This window comes from Geotrypetes seraphini, chromosome 4 (assembly GCF_902459505.1).
Source record: "Geotrypetes seraphini chromosome 4, aGeoSer1.1, whole genome shotgun sequence".
Classification (NCBI taxonomy): domain Eukaryota; kingdom Metazoa; phylum Chordata; class Amphibia; order Gymnophiona; family Dermophiidae; genus Geotrypetes; species Geotrypetes seraphini.
In genome coordinates, this window is record NC_047087.1 from 72,808,472 (window position 1) to 72,824,011 (window position 15,540).

A 15,540-nucleotide genomic window follows, 5' to 3' on the forward strand; every position below is an offset into this window, starting at 1 on the left:
CCCCCAATTTTTACAAAGGCGTGCTAGCAGCTGATGATGCAATAATTGCCCCTAAACCCATGGAGGGGCATAATCGAAAGGGACGTCTAAGTCCATTTTTATCTAAGTCACAAGTTGTCCAAAGTAAAAAAAAAAAAGCCTAGGACACATTTTCAAAAAATACATCCAAAATTTTTTTGTTTAGAAAATCGTCTAACTATATGGCCTGCCAATCCGATCGTCCAAGTCACTAAATCGTCCTTCTTTAAACCATATTTTCGTCCAACTTTTCATCCAAGTCAAAAATGCCTAGAACAAGCCCTGTTGGACGTGGAAGGGGTCTGCAAAGTGATGGACTGAACCCCCAGACATGGCACCTAAATAGTGGGGTACCTTACAGGGCACTGCTGTGAACTTCACAAAAAGGGTGCCATGTCTTCTCCTCACTACAGCTCCCTTATAGGTCACGGTGAGCCCCCCAAACCACCTCCACAAACCCCTAGACCCACTTATCTACCACCCCAATAACCCTTATGGCTGCAGGAGCTACTTATATGCCAGTACAAAAGGGTTTGGGGATGTATAGGAGAGTGCACGTTTAAGTATCAATGCAGTGATTACAGAGGCTTATGGGCATGGGTCCTCCTCTCTATGGGTCCCTAACCCACCCCAAGACGGCTTAAGCCGCCTCTGTGCTGGATGACTAGGCTTTCCTATGCCAAGCTGCCAGGTGATGATGGTCTGGAGGCTGAATTTTAAAGGTGTGATTAATATTTTTATGGGGGTGGTTGGGTCAGTGATCACTGGGGTAGTGTATGGGGGTCTGTTTTATGTGTTTGCAGTGCTTATCTGGTGACTTTAGGTGGGTTTTTGTGACTTAGACCATGTTTTACTTGGTCTAGGTCACAACGTCCAAGTTCAGTCAGTCCTGGGCTATATAATTTTCAGTTATTCATGCTGTACGACTAAGTTTAAGCCAGCCCATGTCCCTCCCAACTCCTGCCCTCGACACTCCTCCTGAAATGCCCCGTTTAGCTTTGGTCGTTCAGCGGCACTATGAAGCCCTAGATCGTTTAGATACAGATCCAAAACCCATTTTTATTATTGGCACTTGGACGTATTTGGGAAATGTTCATCCAAGTGCCGACTTAGGCCGTTTTTTGGACGTTTTTCTCTTTGGATTATGAACCCCATAGAAATTTTAAAGGGCTTTGGGGATTTTGTTGCATGGCTTTGTAAAAGGGGAAGTTAGGCAATAAAGGTGCATGAATTATTTGTGCACTAACAAATTAGTGCATGGAAATGTAGATGTGCTGATTAGTGCAAGAATGCTCATTTTCTTCCCTGACACCCCCCTCAAAAAAATAGAAAACATGTTTAGTGTGCAGTTAGCGAACACCATATTTTGAAGTTACTGCAGGATGTCTGAGTAGGTCCCATGGTACTCCATTATTTTATTGTATACTGTTAAGCTTGCATGAATGCCTTTTACATCTTAGAAAAAGGTCCCTTTTATGTTCTAAGCTACATGTGGTGAATTACAATTAATATTTGAACAGGTAAGCAGCTTAGTCTACTCCCCTTTCTTCGTATTGTTCATCTACGAAAGCTAATTTTGCATTTTGCTGTTCTTCCTCCATCTGTGAAGACCATAATTTATCCTTCCTTCTTCCTTCTGACTTCACATTTACTCATAAAGTTTTCCATAGTCAACTCTACTCCTGTTCTTTTCCATAAACTAAAGCTGCTCCCATTTCCAAATGCATAATTTGCCCTACCTTATGCCACCACTTACTTGAATATTAATAAGGAGATCTCAATAGCAGAAAATTATAATGTCACTTTCTTTATGGTACTCTGTACAAAATATCTTATAGCAGGTTTACAATATATTGGAAACAGTGTATAAACCAATGTAAAATGGAATAGAAGAAAGAAGTCAGTAAATGAAATAGAAACTAATGTACCTAATATGATAGCACTGACTTGGATGGTTCCTCGCTGCGGGAGGGTAGGAACATCTCACTTGTCTCATATAAATCTCTAAGATTTGCCCATCACCCAATAAGTGTTCAGGTTGATATTCCAAAGCAGTTATATGGTTAGTATCAAGTACTAACTGCTTTCTTTTGTATTGAACTTCAGGTAAAAATTCCCCCCAACAACAAAAAAATTTAAATAGAATAAAACAGACTTCCAATTATAATAAATTATATTCACATATCAATATATGACTAATATGTATCTGTTTAAGTATAGGAGAGGCAACAACCCTTACCTATCATTCTAAACCTCAGTCAGCTTAATTTTGAATTCAAATGTTGCTTAGACAAGAGCTTATGAAGAGCAATCTTCCTCCCCCACCCACCCTGGTCCCCAATTATTCATCAGAATGATCCTTGGTAAGTGCCAGTGGCGGATATGTGGAAAAGGGGGTTTCTATATGATGCCAACAGTGGGCAGATAAGCGATGTGGAGCAAGGTCAGGCAACAGACTCTTTAAAAGGCTTCCTGATAGCATCAGGCCATGAGTTTGTGACCCAGTGCTCCTGGAGAAGAAAGATAACACTACTCAAAGCTTGCATTGTCTTTCCATAAATAATACAATTTGCAAGGGTAAACACAAGCTGCACTATACATTTTGCATAATAACAGCTGTTTTGCATGCATTTACATGTTTTGCATTTCATTATTACATAGCTTGCACTCTGGTAACAAGAAGTGTGTTCCTTTTACCAGAGTGCAAGTTATATACTAATGGGCCACAAAGTGCTCTAGGAGCACTGGGACAAGAAGTGCACTATTTTGTGATTTAAAATGCAATGTTTGCAAAAAAAAAACAGCATTGCCATGTTAGTATCTACAATTTTCAATCTTTTTACGAAGGGTGTGCTGAAAAGTTCTCAGCTCAACCAAAAAGAGAATGTTGTGGATATGGCTCAATCAATGTTCTGAAACAATGTCATAACATAGAATTTTGTTTCTGTAAATTGGCACTTACCCCCCCCCCCCTTTTTATTAAACTGCAATAGTGGTTATTAGCACAGGGAGCTGTGCTGAGTGCTCTGCACTGATCCCAACGCTCATAGGAACTCTATGAACATCAGGAGCCGCGCAGAGTATTCAGCACGGCTCCCTGCGCTAATAACTGCTACCGCTATTTAGTAAAAGGGGGGGAGGGGTTAATGAAATAAGATAACACACTTTTCAGCTACAGTGGCAAAATAAAGCTCAGAATTGGTTGGGCTGAGAACTTTTCAGCACCCCCTTGAATATAATAAAAGTGAGTCAAGTAAAGCCTTTGTGACATCACTGATAAGGTTGGCTCTTATTGGTGGAATGAGGCATTTTGACATCACAATCTCAGCTCTGGTTACCAGAGACTGAAAGTCTTCACACTATGAGGGGGTGCTGAGAAGTTCTGAGCCAACCAAGAAGAGAATGATGTGGATATGGTTCAATCAATGACCTATTGCTAGTGGTTTATTATATTCCTATTGCTAGTGGTTTACTTTTTTTTCAATCAATGACCTGACACAATGTCAAAAACATAGACTTTTGTTTCTGCATATTGGCACTTACAGAAATAAGATAACACTCTTTTCAGCTACAGTAGCAAAATAATGCTCAGAATTTAAGCAGTTGGTTGGTTGGGCTGAGAACTTTTCGGCATCTACTTGTAAATCCTGCATATTTTACATGTTATAACTTATTCCTCAAGGATATTAACCAATGAATATTCATTTTTATTGCTTTCTTGAAACAAATACAATTATTGACGTCAGTTGGATAACTATGGGCTCCTTTTATAAAGCTGCGATAGCAAATGCTGCTGTGGTAAATGTACCAAAGCCCATTTAATTCCTACAGACTTCAGTTCAATTACCGCAGCAGCAGCTTTGTAAAAGGGGGCCCTACATTTTGTAGAAAAACTGCTAGCAAACAAAATATGCAGTAAATCCAAGCTTTGGCAATTGCTGAATAATTAAAAAAATAGACACCCCACCCCCACCCCTTTTACAAAACCATAGTGTGTTGTTTTAGCACCAGCCGGGGTGGTAACAGCTCCAGTGCTCATAGGAATTCAATGAGTGTCGGAGCTGCTCCTGCCGTGGCCGGCGCTAAAAACTATGCTATGGTTTTATATAAGGAGGAGGAGAGTTAAATTATCACATCTACTCTTTAAAAGCTAGAAGGTCTCTTATATCAAACTGCCCTAGTTGAATGGCCCGCGCTGCTCCCGCTGCTCATAAAGTTCCTAGCGCAGTTTGATAGAAGAGGCCCTAAAATTAACACACAAATCTTGACCAGTGTATCGCAAACTTTGCGCCACGGCACACGAGTGTGTCGCCCAAGATTCCTGGTGTGCCGTGAGACGCCAGGGAGGAGGAGAGGCACCGACGCTGGCGGACTGCCTGCAAGACGTGTCTCTAACAGTGATAGGCACATCCCGTCAGTCGGCACCAGCGCCGCTCCTTCCCTCCACATCTCTTCCCTTCCTGCAACACTCCCCCCCCCCCGCACTGGCGGCTTAGGGCCCTGTCTGGAGGGCTTTCACGCATGTGCGGACATTGACATGATGATGTCACACATGCATGTGACATCAGTGCATGGACATCCGCACACTTCCGGATGCCTCGAGCCGTGGTCATCACTTTTCGTGTGCTGCAGCTTCGCAACGTTTGAGAGACACTGGTGTAGACTAATACAAGAAAATGCATAACTAGTGCATATGCAAGAAATATTTTTCAAAAATCATAAAAATGAGTAATTTCACAAACTGAAACACTCCACATACAAACATTAGCATTAGGTCACGGCCTCTTTTAGATCATAAACTATTCTCAGCTGGGCTTGCAAAATGTATCCAAATGGGGCTCTTCAGGATTTTTTTCAGCTGGCTTGTCAATACATTTGTGATTCTCTTAAAACATAGATTCATTTACCTTTGTTTCTGGGCTTTTCTTAGCCCAAGACTTAAAAAAAAAAAAAAAAAAAAAAGAATTAAACAAGCTCCGAAGCCCTGCTACTCCTAAATGGGATTTCTCAAAAGAACAGTGCATGCATATTCATTGAGGAAATCCTGAAAACCCGACTGGATTGCGGCCCTCGAGGAGGGACTTTGACACCCCTGCATTAGAGTGTGGCCATTAGCACATGAGCCCTTAACTACGCCAATTGTGTAGGCATTAAAGGCTCATAGCGCCTGGGGATGTAGCTATGCTAGCTGGTTAGTTCTTTGCATGCCTATTCTCAGCCCCCAAACATGTCCCCCGTGCTAAAAATAAAAATTACTTTTTAGGCGCATGGGACGTGCACACGGCTGTCAATGTTATCGTGGGACACCTGAGTTGACCCCGCAGTTCTGGATTTTAACCGGCAGAAAGCACACCATAGTATTGTAAAAGGACTCCTTAGTTTAAGCTGCCTGTATGCAGTGGCATAGCAAGGGTAAGTGGCGCCCGGGACAGTGGCGGTCCTTCCCGACACCCCCCCCCCAGCCGCACATGCACCCCGCCTTCCCTCCCCCGTACCTTTTTAATTTTTGAGGCGAGAGCATCAGCATGAACTTGCCGCACATATCGTGTCGGCTATGCCTCTGACCTCACTTCTTAGGGGCAGGGCCCGGAAGTGATGTCAGAGAAACGCAACACCAATACGTGCAGCAAGTTCGTAACGCTGCTCATGCAGGAAAAATTAAAGAGGCACACGGGAAGGGAAGGGGTTCATGCATGCGGCAGGGGGAGATCAGGAAGGAGTGGGGCAGAGACCCGGGACGGACTGCCCCACCCCCACCCCCACACTCACCTTACTATGCCAGGGCCTGTATGGATTGTTGAATGGACTTAAAACTCGAGTGAAGGGATGGTATCATCAACCACCTTCTATTCTTATAACTCTTCAGGCCCTCAGACATGCCACCAAGTGTTCAATAACCTTTCATAACACCTGACTTTATGCATCCAATCGTCATTGGGTCACTTATTTAGTTTTGCTTTAAATTTCTGTATGTTTGCCTGTATGGAGACATATCCTGTTGCGGTTTGATGGCCTAAGAATAAAACAGTCTGTTTTAGGTTCTAGGCTGAAAACATGGGAAAAGCATGGTCTCATATATAGCATGTGAACTTCACGTCACTTTACAGACTGTGTTTAACCAACTGGGCAGCAAAACAATTTAAAGCAAGCAAGTTTAACAGTTTAATTGACATTGTATAACTTGGTGATACAAAACAGTAGCAATAGACAGCAGGGGCTGACAGACATTGCTAAACCAATGTTTAAGCCCTTCAGGCTTCACATGAAGAGCTAGTTATAATCCTTTTATACAGAATGCCACCTTTTGACATGCTTTACTTTTGCAGAACAATTGGATCATTAGAACAGTGTCTTTTAAATTCACGGAAATAAAGGTCAAAAAACCAGAATAGGTATAAGGTGATACTAAAATTAACACATTTCTTGATAGCTTTCAGGAGCTAAGACTCACTTCTTAGAGGACAGAAATGTTTAAAAAAACATGTTTAAAAGTATGATAATTTGAAAATTCTTAGAGAACTTTTAAACTTGTATTTCTGGATATTACCAGCAGTTTAATATAAATTACTTGAGTGTATGATAGTAACCTTTGGACAGGTATTCTAAATTAAACTACATAACTTAAGTTTGTTCTGATTCCTCATTAAGCATTGCACTTGCTCAAGAGGCCTTGATTTTAAAGTACAAGGACTGAAATTTTTATTTCTAGCTCAGATGCAAATGCAGTCTGTTATATACAACACACATACAACACACATGTCAAATAAAAGAAAGCAATATCTCTAATCTAAGAGACACATATTCCCACCAAATTGGCCCTGGTTGCACTCATAATCCAGGTGAGCCCAGCCTCGGCACCCTCTACCCAGCTACTTACCTTGGTTGTTATAACTGTGATTGGCATGGACTAAGAATGCCACCAAGAAAGGGAAAACCAGTCCAAATATCCCCTGCAGTCTCCTTGCATCTTCATACCCCATGGCTAGCCCCAGCAGCTGCAGCAATAGGCAGCTGGAGGGGAGGAGGTTTTCCTTCAGAGAGGGGGAAATTAAGCTCCGAGCACAGACTGCACTTCCAAGTCCCACTGGACAGTATGCGCATGTATGTCTGTGTATGTGGTGGTGGTGTTGGGAGGGGGGTGGGAGATGGAAAGCTCCACAATCTTAGGGATTTCAAGGATAGACCAGTGATGTGGGGGACAGGAGGGTGGCACTGGATGGCAGATTTGTTGATGGGGACAAGTTGATAGTCCCTGGAAATGTGAAAGTAAGGTTAGCAAAAATGCTAGATAGCCCCAAGGAGCACAAGAACAGGGACGGGATTAGAAGGGTGACAATGAGAACTATCCCAAGGGATAGAAGGACTGAAGGTAGGGCAAGAGGGTTGGTGTTGGGCCAGCCCCGGAGACCGTGAGGACATTGGATAAGAGAGCAGGTGCACAAAACAGTTCTAGGGACTCCAAGTGAAAGAGCAGTTCCAGCAGTGTCCCAAAGGGGAAAAAAAGTGCATAGAGAAGAGCCAGGAATGAATTATCCCGGGTAGCCTGGGCTCAGAATCCTGGAGTGGAATATTCCAAGCTCAGTTTTAAGCAGTGAAAAGTAATCACAGGCTCCTGCTCCCAAATGAGAAGGACAGCAGCTTCAGGGGAAAGAACTCTTGGTGACCCCAAGCTTGAGGGTGTCTGTTTCCCTGTTTGTTTCCCTCAGCACCAACATCTTTCGTTTCTTACTGTACATCCTCAGTTCTGGTGGTGCAAACTGGTTCTGGAGGGTGCTTTGCCTTAAGGTACAAAGAAGGGCAGTGGAAGGTGCTAGGAGGATGTGCTGGGACTCCGGGCAGAAGGAAGCAGAGCTGGATACCTGCCCTGGATGTGCTCGGTCCAGGCAGAGGAAAGCCAATCTGAGTGTGCTGTTACTGGTAAGGGATGATCTGCTGTCCCAGACACTGGCTCGCTGTTGGACCGTGGTAGATCCTATTTAAGTTTGCATAGATCAGTGCCTCTCAGTGCCCAAGAGAACAGCCCCCATGCCTGATCCTGCTCCTGGCTCTGGAACTTCTCCCTGTCGTCCAGCCTAAGCTCGGCAGCTGCTCCTCCATCACTGCCACCCCCTCCTGAGGAGATGCCTACTGCCCCATGCCTGCCCTGGAAAGCCCCAGTCCTGCAATGAGCATAACTTGCTCAACGAACACAGACTCAGCTGCAGGCTTTCTGCCTGCCTTTCGCTGTTCCGGCAGCTCACAGCTGGGCCATTCTTTCGAGAATAAAGCTGAATCCAGCTGGTGAAAGAGTCTCTCTGTCTGATTCGCGGAGAAGTCGTGCAAGCTGCTGCTGCCCGGGAGGAAGGTGCCTCCCCTTTAAGGGAGGTACAGCTGACTGCCATCCTTGGAGGACTCCATCAGACTTCAGTCCTCCAAAACGTTTGGGGTAGGGGGGTAGAACCTCTCTATGTAAGCAGCATATGAGAGCTCTAATAATGATATCAAGAGAAAAATCCTGCCTGCAATTGCCAGGACTTTGAGGAGAACCCATTCATTTTAAAGCTTTTTATTATTATTATTATTTTTTTTTTTTTACTTAAATTTGAGTCAGAGGGGTGCCCTTTGTTTTCTACGGAGGTGGTTAAAACTGAGGGAAATATGCCAAAGGTAAAAGCAGAGAAATATATTTTAGGATGGATGTTTAATGATTTATTAAGGTGATCTCTGGTTTTTCGTAGCCCTTTCTGAGCTCCGGAGGCAGCTGTGAGAGACAGGCAGGGAGACAGAAAGAAATCATTTCCTAGTAAAGCAGAGATTTATGCATTTCTCTATTATTGCCTAAGGGAGTCTTTCCTTGCCAGCTGACAGATTTGGTTAAAATGTACGATGCAAGGTTAAATAAGGTCTGAGAAGGCATGAAAAGGTTAAAAACGGTATGATACAATCTATATGTGCTATGCATGTTTCTGATCAGAAATACGGTGTTTATCGTATTGGGATTCATTTTACAAAATGTGGAGCATGCATTTATCGCTTTACTGGACATGTTTCATATGAGCTGACGTCTTCCTGTTGAAATGAAACATATTTTCCTTAACTCATTTCTTTTTCTTGTGAATTTGTTTGCAGTGTTTTTCATCTTAAAAGTTTGTCATATCTTAGTTCATTGATCTTATCTGACATGTACAACGGGTGTCTGTAGTGCAAGCCTGAAAAAAGCAGGCTTCCTCTATGACAACTTTCTCTTTCTCTCCGGATTAGAAGAACAGTTGGAGATGTTGCTGTAAGGGGATCTATCTTCTCTTGAAGTTCAGCCGCAAACAGTTCCAGTTTTTTCTGGACTGAAGGAAGCTCAGCAGGGTGCAGTGGAGCTATAGTCTGGGCAGGGGAAGGCTGCCAGAAAATACTGGGGCAGCAGGCAGAGAAAGGAGCTCTCCATCTGCTACAGCACTGAGCACTAGAGGGGGATAGTGCACAAGCCAAAACACTGTACTGCCTCTACCAGCTACTGTTTCAACTGCAGCAGGCACTGGAAAAAAAAATAAAAAAAAGACCTGCATATTCCTTCTTTTTGTAATTAATGTGGAGGAGCACTTGCAATATGAATTCTAAATCCAATTTTGGTCGTGTTGGGAAAAACGTCCAAAAATCCAGTAGAGAAAAAAGTATATATATTTTTTCAAATGGCCATTTCTTTGATGTGGTTGTCCTCAGTGCATCTATCAAATGAAAAATGCACAAAAAACCCCCATCCCAGCAGAGCAGTGGGACACCCTAGGGGGCAGTGCAGTGAAATTCACATTAAGGGCTCCTTTTACAAAGCCGCGCTAGCGGTTTTAGCGCATGCACCGGATTAGCTTGCGCTATAGCGCGCGCTAGCTGAAAATCTAGTGCCTGCTCAAAAGGAGGCAGTAGCGGCTAGTGCATGCGGCAATTTAGCGCACGCTATTCCGTGTGTTAAGGCCCTAGTGCGGCTTTGTAAAAGGAGCCCTAAATGTCCCAGGTTTACATCTTACCATAACCCTCTTATATTGTATGGTGAGCCCTCCAGAACTCACTCAAAACCTACTATACCCAACTGTATACCTCCCCAATAGCCCTTATGCCTGTAGGAGTCATCTATTTGTCAGCTCTATCAGTTTTGGTAGGCTCACACTTTCCACCACAAGTATACTAGTTAGCGTGGGATATGGGCCTGGGTCCCCTTCTCTGCAGTCCATTGCACTGACCACCAGACTACTCTAGAGACCTTCTTGTTGCTCTAATAGGACTGGCTATAAACTCTGGTTGGTATGTACTGTTTCAGTCACTTCTTTGGAGGGTGGGAGGGGATCAGTAACCACTGGGGAATAAGAGGAGAGGCCATGCTTTTATGTCTCCAGTGGCCATCTGGTTAGTTTGGCCACCTTTTTGGCACTTATTCATTACTGAAAGAGGTCTAGCCTCAAAAGTCCAAGCTGTGTCCTGGATGTTTTCTGTAATATTCCATTATTGTAGATGAATGCCCAAATCATAAGACTGCCCTAATCCTGCCCAAAATACCTCATCCTCCCCAACATATCCCCTTGAGACATACCCCCTCTTCTACTAAACTGTGCTAGCGGTTTTAGCGCAGGGAGCTGCGCTGAATGGCCCACGCTGCTCCTGACGATCATAGAGTTCTTATGAGTGTCCGGGCCAGCGCGGGTCATTCAGCATGGCTCTGGCGCTAAAACCACTAGCACAGTTTAGTAGAAGAGGCCCTTAGATGCCCTGCGGAAAAATAGCGTAGAAAACCATCTAAAAATAATAATAATAATAATAATAACTTTATTCTTGTATACCGCCATACCCAGTGAGTTCTAGGCAGTTCACATTAGTTAAACAAGGATTACATGCGTTTAAGAATTGGTTGAACAGATTACATTGATTGAATATAATTACATGCATTGTTACATTAATTAAGCATAGTTATGTACAGTTAGGTTTTATTGAACATGCATCGGTTACATTAATTAAACATAGTTGTGTGCAGATGAGTAGTAACTGAGCGGAGTTGCATAGAATTGGGTCTTGGTGTGAGGAGGGATGCAGATGGCGAAGAGGGTGACGTTGGGGAAAAGGGTTGGGTGGGTCGGGGAAGGGGCAAGGGCGAGGGGAAGGGGGTAGGGTGAGGGGAAGAAGGAGGGGGGAGGATTGGGGGGTTCTTTGGGGAGGGGACCTTTAAGTATCATGGCATTGGAAGAGGTGTGTTTTGAGTAGTTTTCTAAAGCTAAGGTAGGTTGGAGCCTCGAGGATTAATTGGGTTATCCGTGGGTTTAGCTTGGCGGCCTGGAAGGCGAGGGTTTTGTCGAAGAATTTATTGGAATGGCAGATTTTTAGGGAGGGGAAAGCAAATAGCTGGATTCTGTGGGAGTTCTTGTTTCTGTGATTCAGGATGAAGTGAGGGTTAATGTAATGTAATGTAATGTAATTTATTTCTTATATACCGCTACATCCGTTAGGTTCTAAGCGGTTTACAGAAAATATACATTAAGATTAATGTAGTGTGGGGCTAGACCGAAAACTGTTTTGTAGCAAAAACAGGCGAATTTGAATAGGACTCTGGATTCAAATGGTAGCCAGTGAAGTTTGTGGTAGAAAGGGGTGACATGGTCCCATTTTTTCAAGCCGAATATTAGGCAAACAGCGGTGTTTTGGATCATTCTAAGTCTTCTGGTGTTTTTCTTCGTGGAGCTCAGGTAAATGATATTACAATAGTCCAGTGTGCTAAGGACAGAAGATTGCACTAGGAGGCGGAATGATGAGTCGTCGAAATATTTTTTTATGGTGCGTAATTTCCAGAGCACCGAGATGCTTTTCCTGACTGTATTGTCGGTGTGCTTCTCCAGGGTTAGGTGTTTGTCCAGTGTGACTCCTAGTATTTTTAAGGTTTGTTCTAGGGGAAAGGTCAATCCTTTTACTTGAATTGTGGTGTCTATGATTTTGTCTTTGGGGCTAGCCAGGAAGAATTTTGTTTTGTCGGGGTTTAGCTTCAGTTTGTAGGATTGCATCCAAAGTTCTATCTGGTTGAGTGTATTTGAGAGAAAGGAGAGGAGTTCTGGTGTGAAGTTGGATAGCGGGATGACTATTGTGATGTCATCAGCGTAGATGAAAAATTTAAGTTTGTGGCTATGCAGGAGATTACCCAGGGAGGCAAGGTATACATTGAACAGGGTGGGGTACAGGGGGGAACCCTGCGGTACACCACAGGAGTTGTCCCAGCTGTATGAATAGGAGTCATTCTTAAATACTCGGTATGATCTATTACTTAGGAAACCCTGGAACCAGTTGAGGACCTGGCCGGAGATGCCGATGTATGCAAGGCAGTCTAAGAGAATGTTGTGGTCGACTAAGTCGAAAGCACTGCTCAGGTCGAGTTGCACGATCAATGCGCTGGAGCCTTGGCTAAAGAGTGTGTGTAAGTTGTCTAGGAGAGAGGCTATGATGGATTCGGTACTGTGATCAGAGCGGAAACCTGATTGATTTTCATTTAGTATGTTGAATTTTTCCAGATATGTAGTTAACTCGGTGTTTACCACCCCTTCAGTTATTTTGGTGAATAGTGGGATACTTGCAATTGGTCTGTAGTTAGACGGTGAATTGGGTGGTTCTTTTGTGTTTTTTATGATTGGGGTTATCGAAATGTGGCCCTGTTCTACTGGAAAGCTCCCTGTGGATAGAAGGCGGTTTGTCCAAGCCAGCATGTTGGCTTTGAAGTGGATCGGGGCAGTTTTCAGGATGTGTGCGGGGCAGGTATCCAGTCTGCAGAAGGAGTTGGAGTATTTGTTGAAGTATTTGTTAAAGGTGTGCCAGTCAATGGGAGTGAATTGGTTCCAACTTAGATCCATTCTGGACCCTGGGTCTCGTGAGGTCCTGTCTGTGTTTGGTAAAATTGGGAAGTCCCCGTGGGGGTTGGGGGGGGAAGTTAAAGATGATCTTAGTTTCTGTGTCTTGGAGTTGAAGAAGTCTGCTAGGGTGTTAGCGGTTAATGAGGATTCGTCATCATGGTTATCGGTGCGTGTCTCTAGGTTATAAAGGTCATTGACCAGTTTAAAGAGGTTACTACTGTTGATTGTGATGTTTCCGATTTTATGGGCGTAGAAATTTTTTCGCTTTTCCGTGATGAGGTTTTTGTAGTTTCTTAGTTTGAGTCTCCATGCTATTCTGTGCTCCTGGGTTCCAGATTTAATCCAAATTCTTTCTAATTTTCTAAGGTCCTTTTTTAACAGTAGTAGCTCTGGGTCAAACCATCCCTCTTGATTTGGAGTTCTAATTGTACGTGTTTTTATGGGGGCAATTTTATCTAGAATGTTTGTGCTGTCTTTGAGCCAGGAGATCATGAGTTGGTCTGGTTCTTCATTTTGTTTGGCAGTGGTTTCATAGAGGGACCAGAATTCGACCGGGTCGATCTTACCTCTGGAGGTATGAGTTTTGGTGTTTCTTTTTTTGATGTTTTTGGTGGTTTTTTGTTGGCCGTAAATGGAAAAGCTGCATAGTTTATGGTCAGACCATAGGGAGTCAGACCAGTTGTCTTGGTTCCAGAGGAATTTGGGATTGATTTGCTCATTGGTGGCAAATGTCACCAGATCGAGTTGGTGGCCTCTTTCATGGGTTATGGTGGGCGGGGGTTTGAAGTATCCTAGTTGGGAGATTAGTGACCAAAAGTCTGATATATCTGGCTGGTCTAACTTCTCCAGGTGGATATTAATGTCTCCGCATAATAGGTTGTATGGACTTGCTAATGAGTTGGTTAGTAGGTATTCTGCGAAATCCTCCTTGGCTAAAGTCCACTTATTGGGTGGAATGTAGAACATTGTGATAGTTAGGGAGGAGGCTAGCAACTTTGAGGTAAGTGAGATGGCTAATGTTTCTAAGTTAGGGGAAGATTTGGCATTGAGAGTGGTGCAGTTGAGATGGTCTTTGTAGATAATTGCTAGTCCTCCTCCCCTTCCCCAAGTTCTGGCTAGGGATAAGATCTTGAAACCTTGGGGAAGACAGTCTTTGATGATAATATCTTTATCTGATATCAGCCAAGTTTCCGTGAGTAGGACGAGGTCGGGGTTGGTTTCGGTTAACCAGTCTTTGATCAAAATTGATTTGTTTCTCATAGATCTTATGTTTAGGTAGAATCCTTGGAGGGTCTGGGTAAGAGTGAGGTCTGTTGGGGGGTAGTGGGAGTAGGCTAGTTTTTTCAGTGTTCTGTGTATTTTTTTACGGGGCTTGGTTGATTTGTGTGAGGGGGGGAATTGAGGTGGGGGAAGAGCCTGAGTCAGTGGTTGCACCTCTTTCTGGATGGTTGTAAGGAGTGTGGGATGTGAAGGTGTGGAATTTGGATTTGACCATGCGGTGCGAGGGGTGGAGAATTGGAATGGGGGCAGAATAAATTGGGTCGGCTGTGCATATCTTGATGGTGAGTAGATAAAGTAGGAGCAGTGTGGCACATTGGTGAAAGAATGGTTGGACCATGTTGTCTGAGTGGGCTGTGAGTGATATAGGGTTTCTGGTAGTTATCTGCTGAAAATAGTGCTAGTGGAGATTGGCCGGGGTAAAATGTTAAACAATGTTCAATAATGATTGCAAGGCTATCAGCTGTTACTGAATTTGGCTAACCTTGGTAACTAGTAAGGTGCAGCAGTGTGTCGCAAGTTTACATCAGTGGCTTTTGCCGTGTCATGCAGGGCATGCAGAATCAATTAAAGGTTTTTGTAATACTTATCGATCTGGCGTAGTGCGTCTAGGGTCCGTACTCCCACACTCTTCTCCCGGTGTCAGAGGAGCTGCTTTTAGGAGAAGGTATGCAAAACGCTGGGGTTTCGGGGGGCGGAGCAGGGCTCCCACGCGGCCCGAGGACGCAAAGAGTTGTGCAGGCAGCTCCCGGTGGCAGAGGAGCTGCTTTTGGAGGAAGGTAGGCAAAACGCTGGGGTTTCGGGGGGCGGAGCAGGGCTCCCACGCGGCCCGAGGACGCAAAGAGTTGTGCAGGCAGCTCCCGGTGGCAGAGGAGCTGCTTTTGGAGGAAGGTAGGCAAAACGCTGGGGTTTCGGGGGGCGGAGCAGGGCTCGCACGCGGCCCGAGGACGCAAAGAGTTGTGCAGGCAGCTCCCGGTGGCAGAGGAGCTGCTTTTGGAGGAAGGTAGGCAAAACGCTGGGGTTTCGGGGGGCGGAGCAGGGCTCGCACGCGGCCCGAGGACGCAAAGAGTTGTGCAGGCAGCTTCCGGTGGCAGAGGAGCTGCTTTTGGAGGAAGGTAGGCAAAACGCTGGGGTTTCGGGGGGCGGAGCAAGGCTCCCACGCGGCCCGAGGACGCAAAGAGTTGTGCAGGCAGCTCCCGGTGGCAGAGGAGCTGCTTTTGGAGGAAGGTAGGCAAAACGCTGGGGTTTCGGGGGGCGGAGCAGGGCTCCCACGCGGCCCGAGGACGCAAAGAGTTGTGCAGGCAGCTCCCGGTGGCAGAGGAGCTGCTTTTGGAGGAAGGTAGGCAAAACACTGGGGTTTCGGTGGGCGGAGTAGGGCTCCCACGCGGCCCGAGGA

General features: G+C 44.7%; 1 protein-coding gene across 1 annotated transcript in view; it reads right to left on the reverse strand.

Moving 5' to 3' along the window:
- The window catches only part of EPHA6 (EPH receptor A6), an 895,964-nt gene extending 888,856 nt beyond the window's left edge, over nucleotides 1-7,108 (reverse strand). Inside the window, exon 1 of the mRNA XM_033941517.1 lies at nucleotides 6,896-7,108. Within this exon, the coding sequence (XP_033797408.1) occupies nucleotides 6,896-6,998 (103 nt within the window). The 5' untranslated portion in view covers nucleotides 6,999-7,108. The remainder of the gene's footprint in view (nucleotides 1-6,895) is intronic.
- Between the last annotated feature and the right edge of the window lie 8,432 nt (nucleotides 7,109-15,540).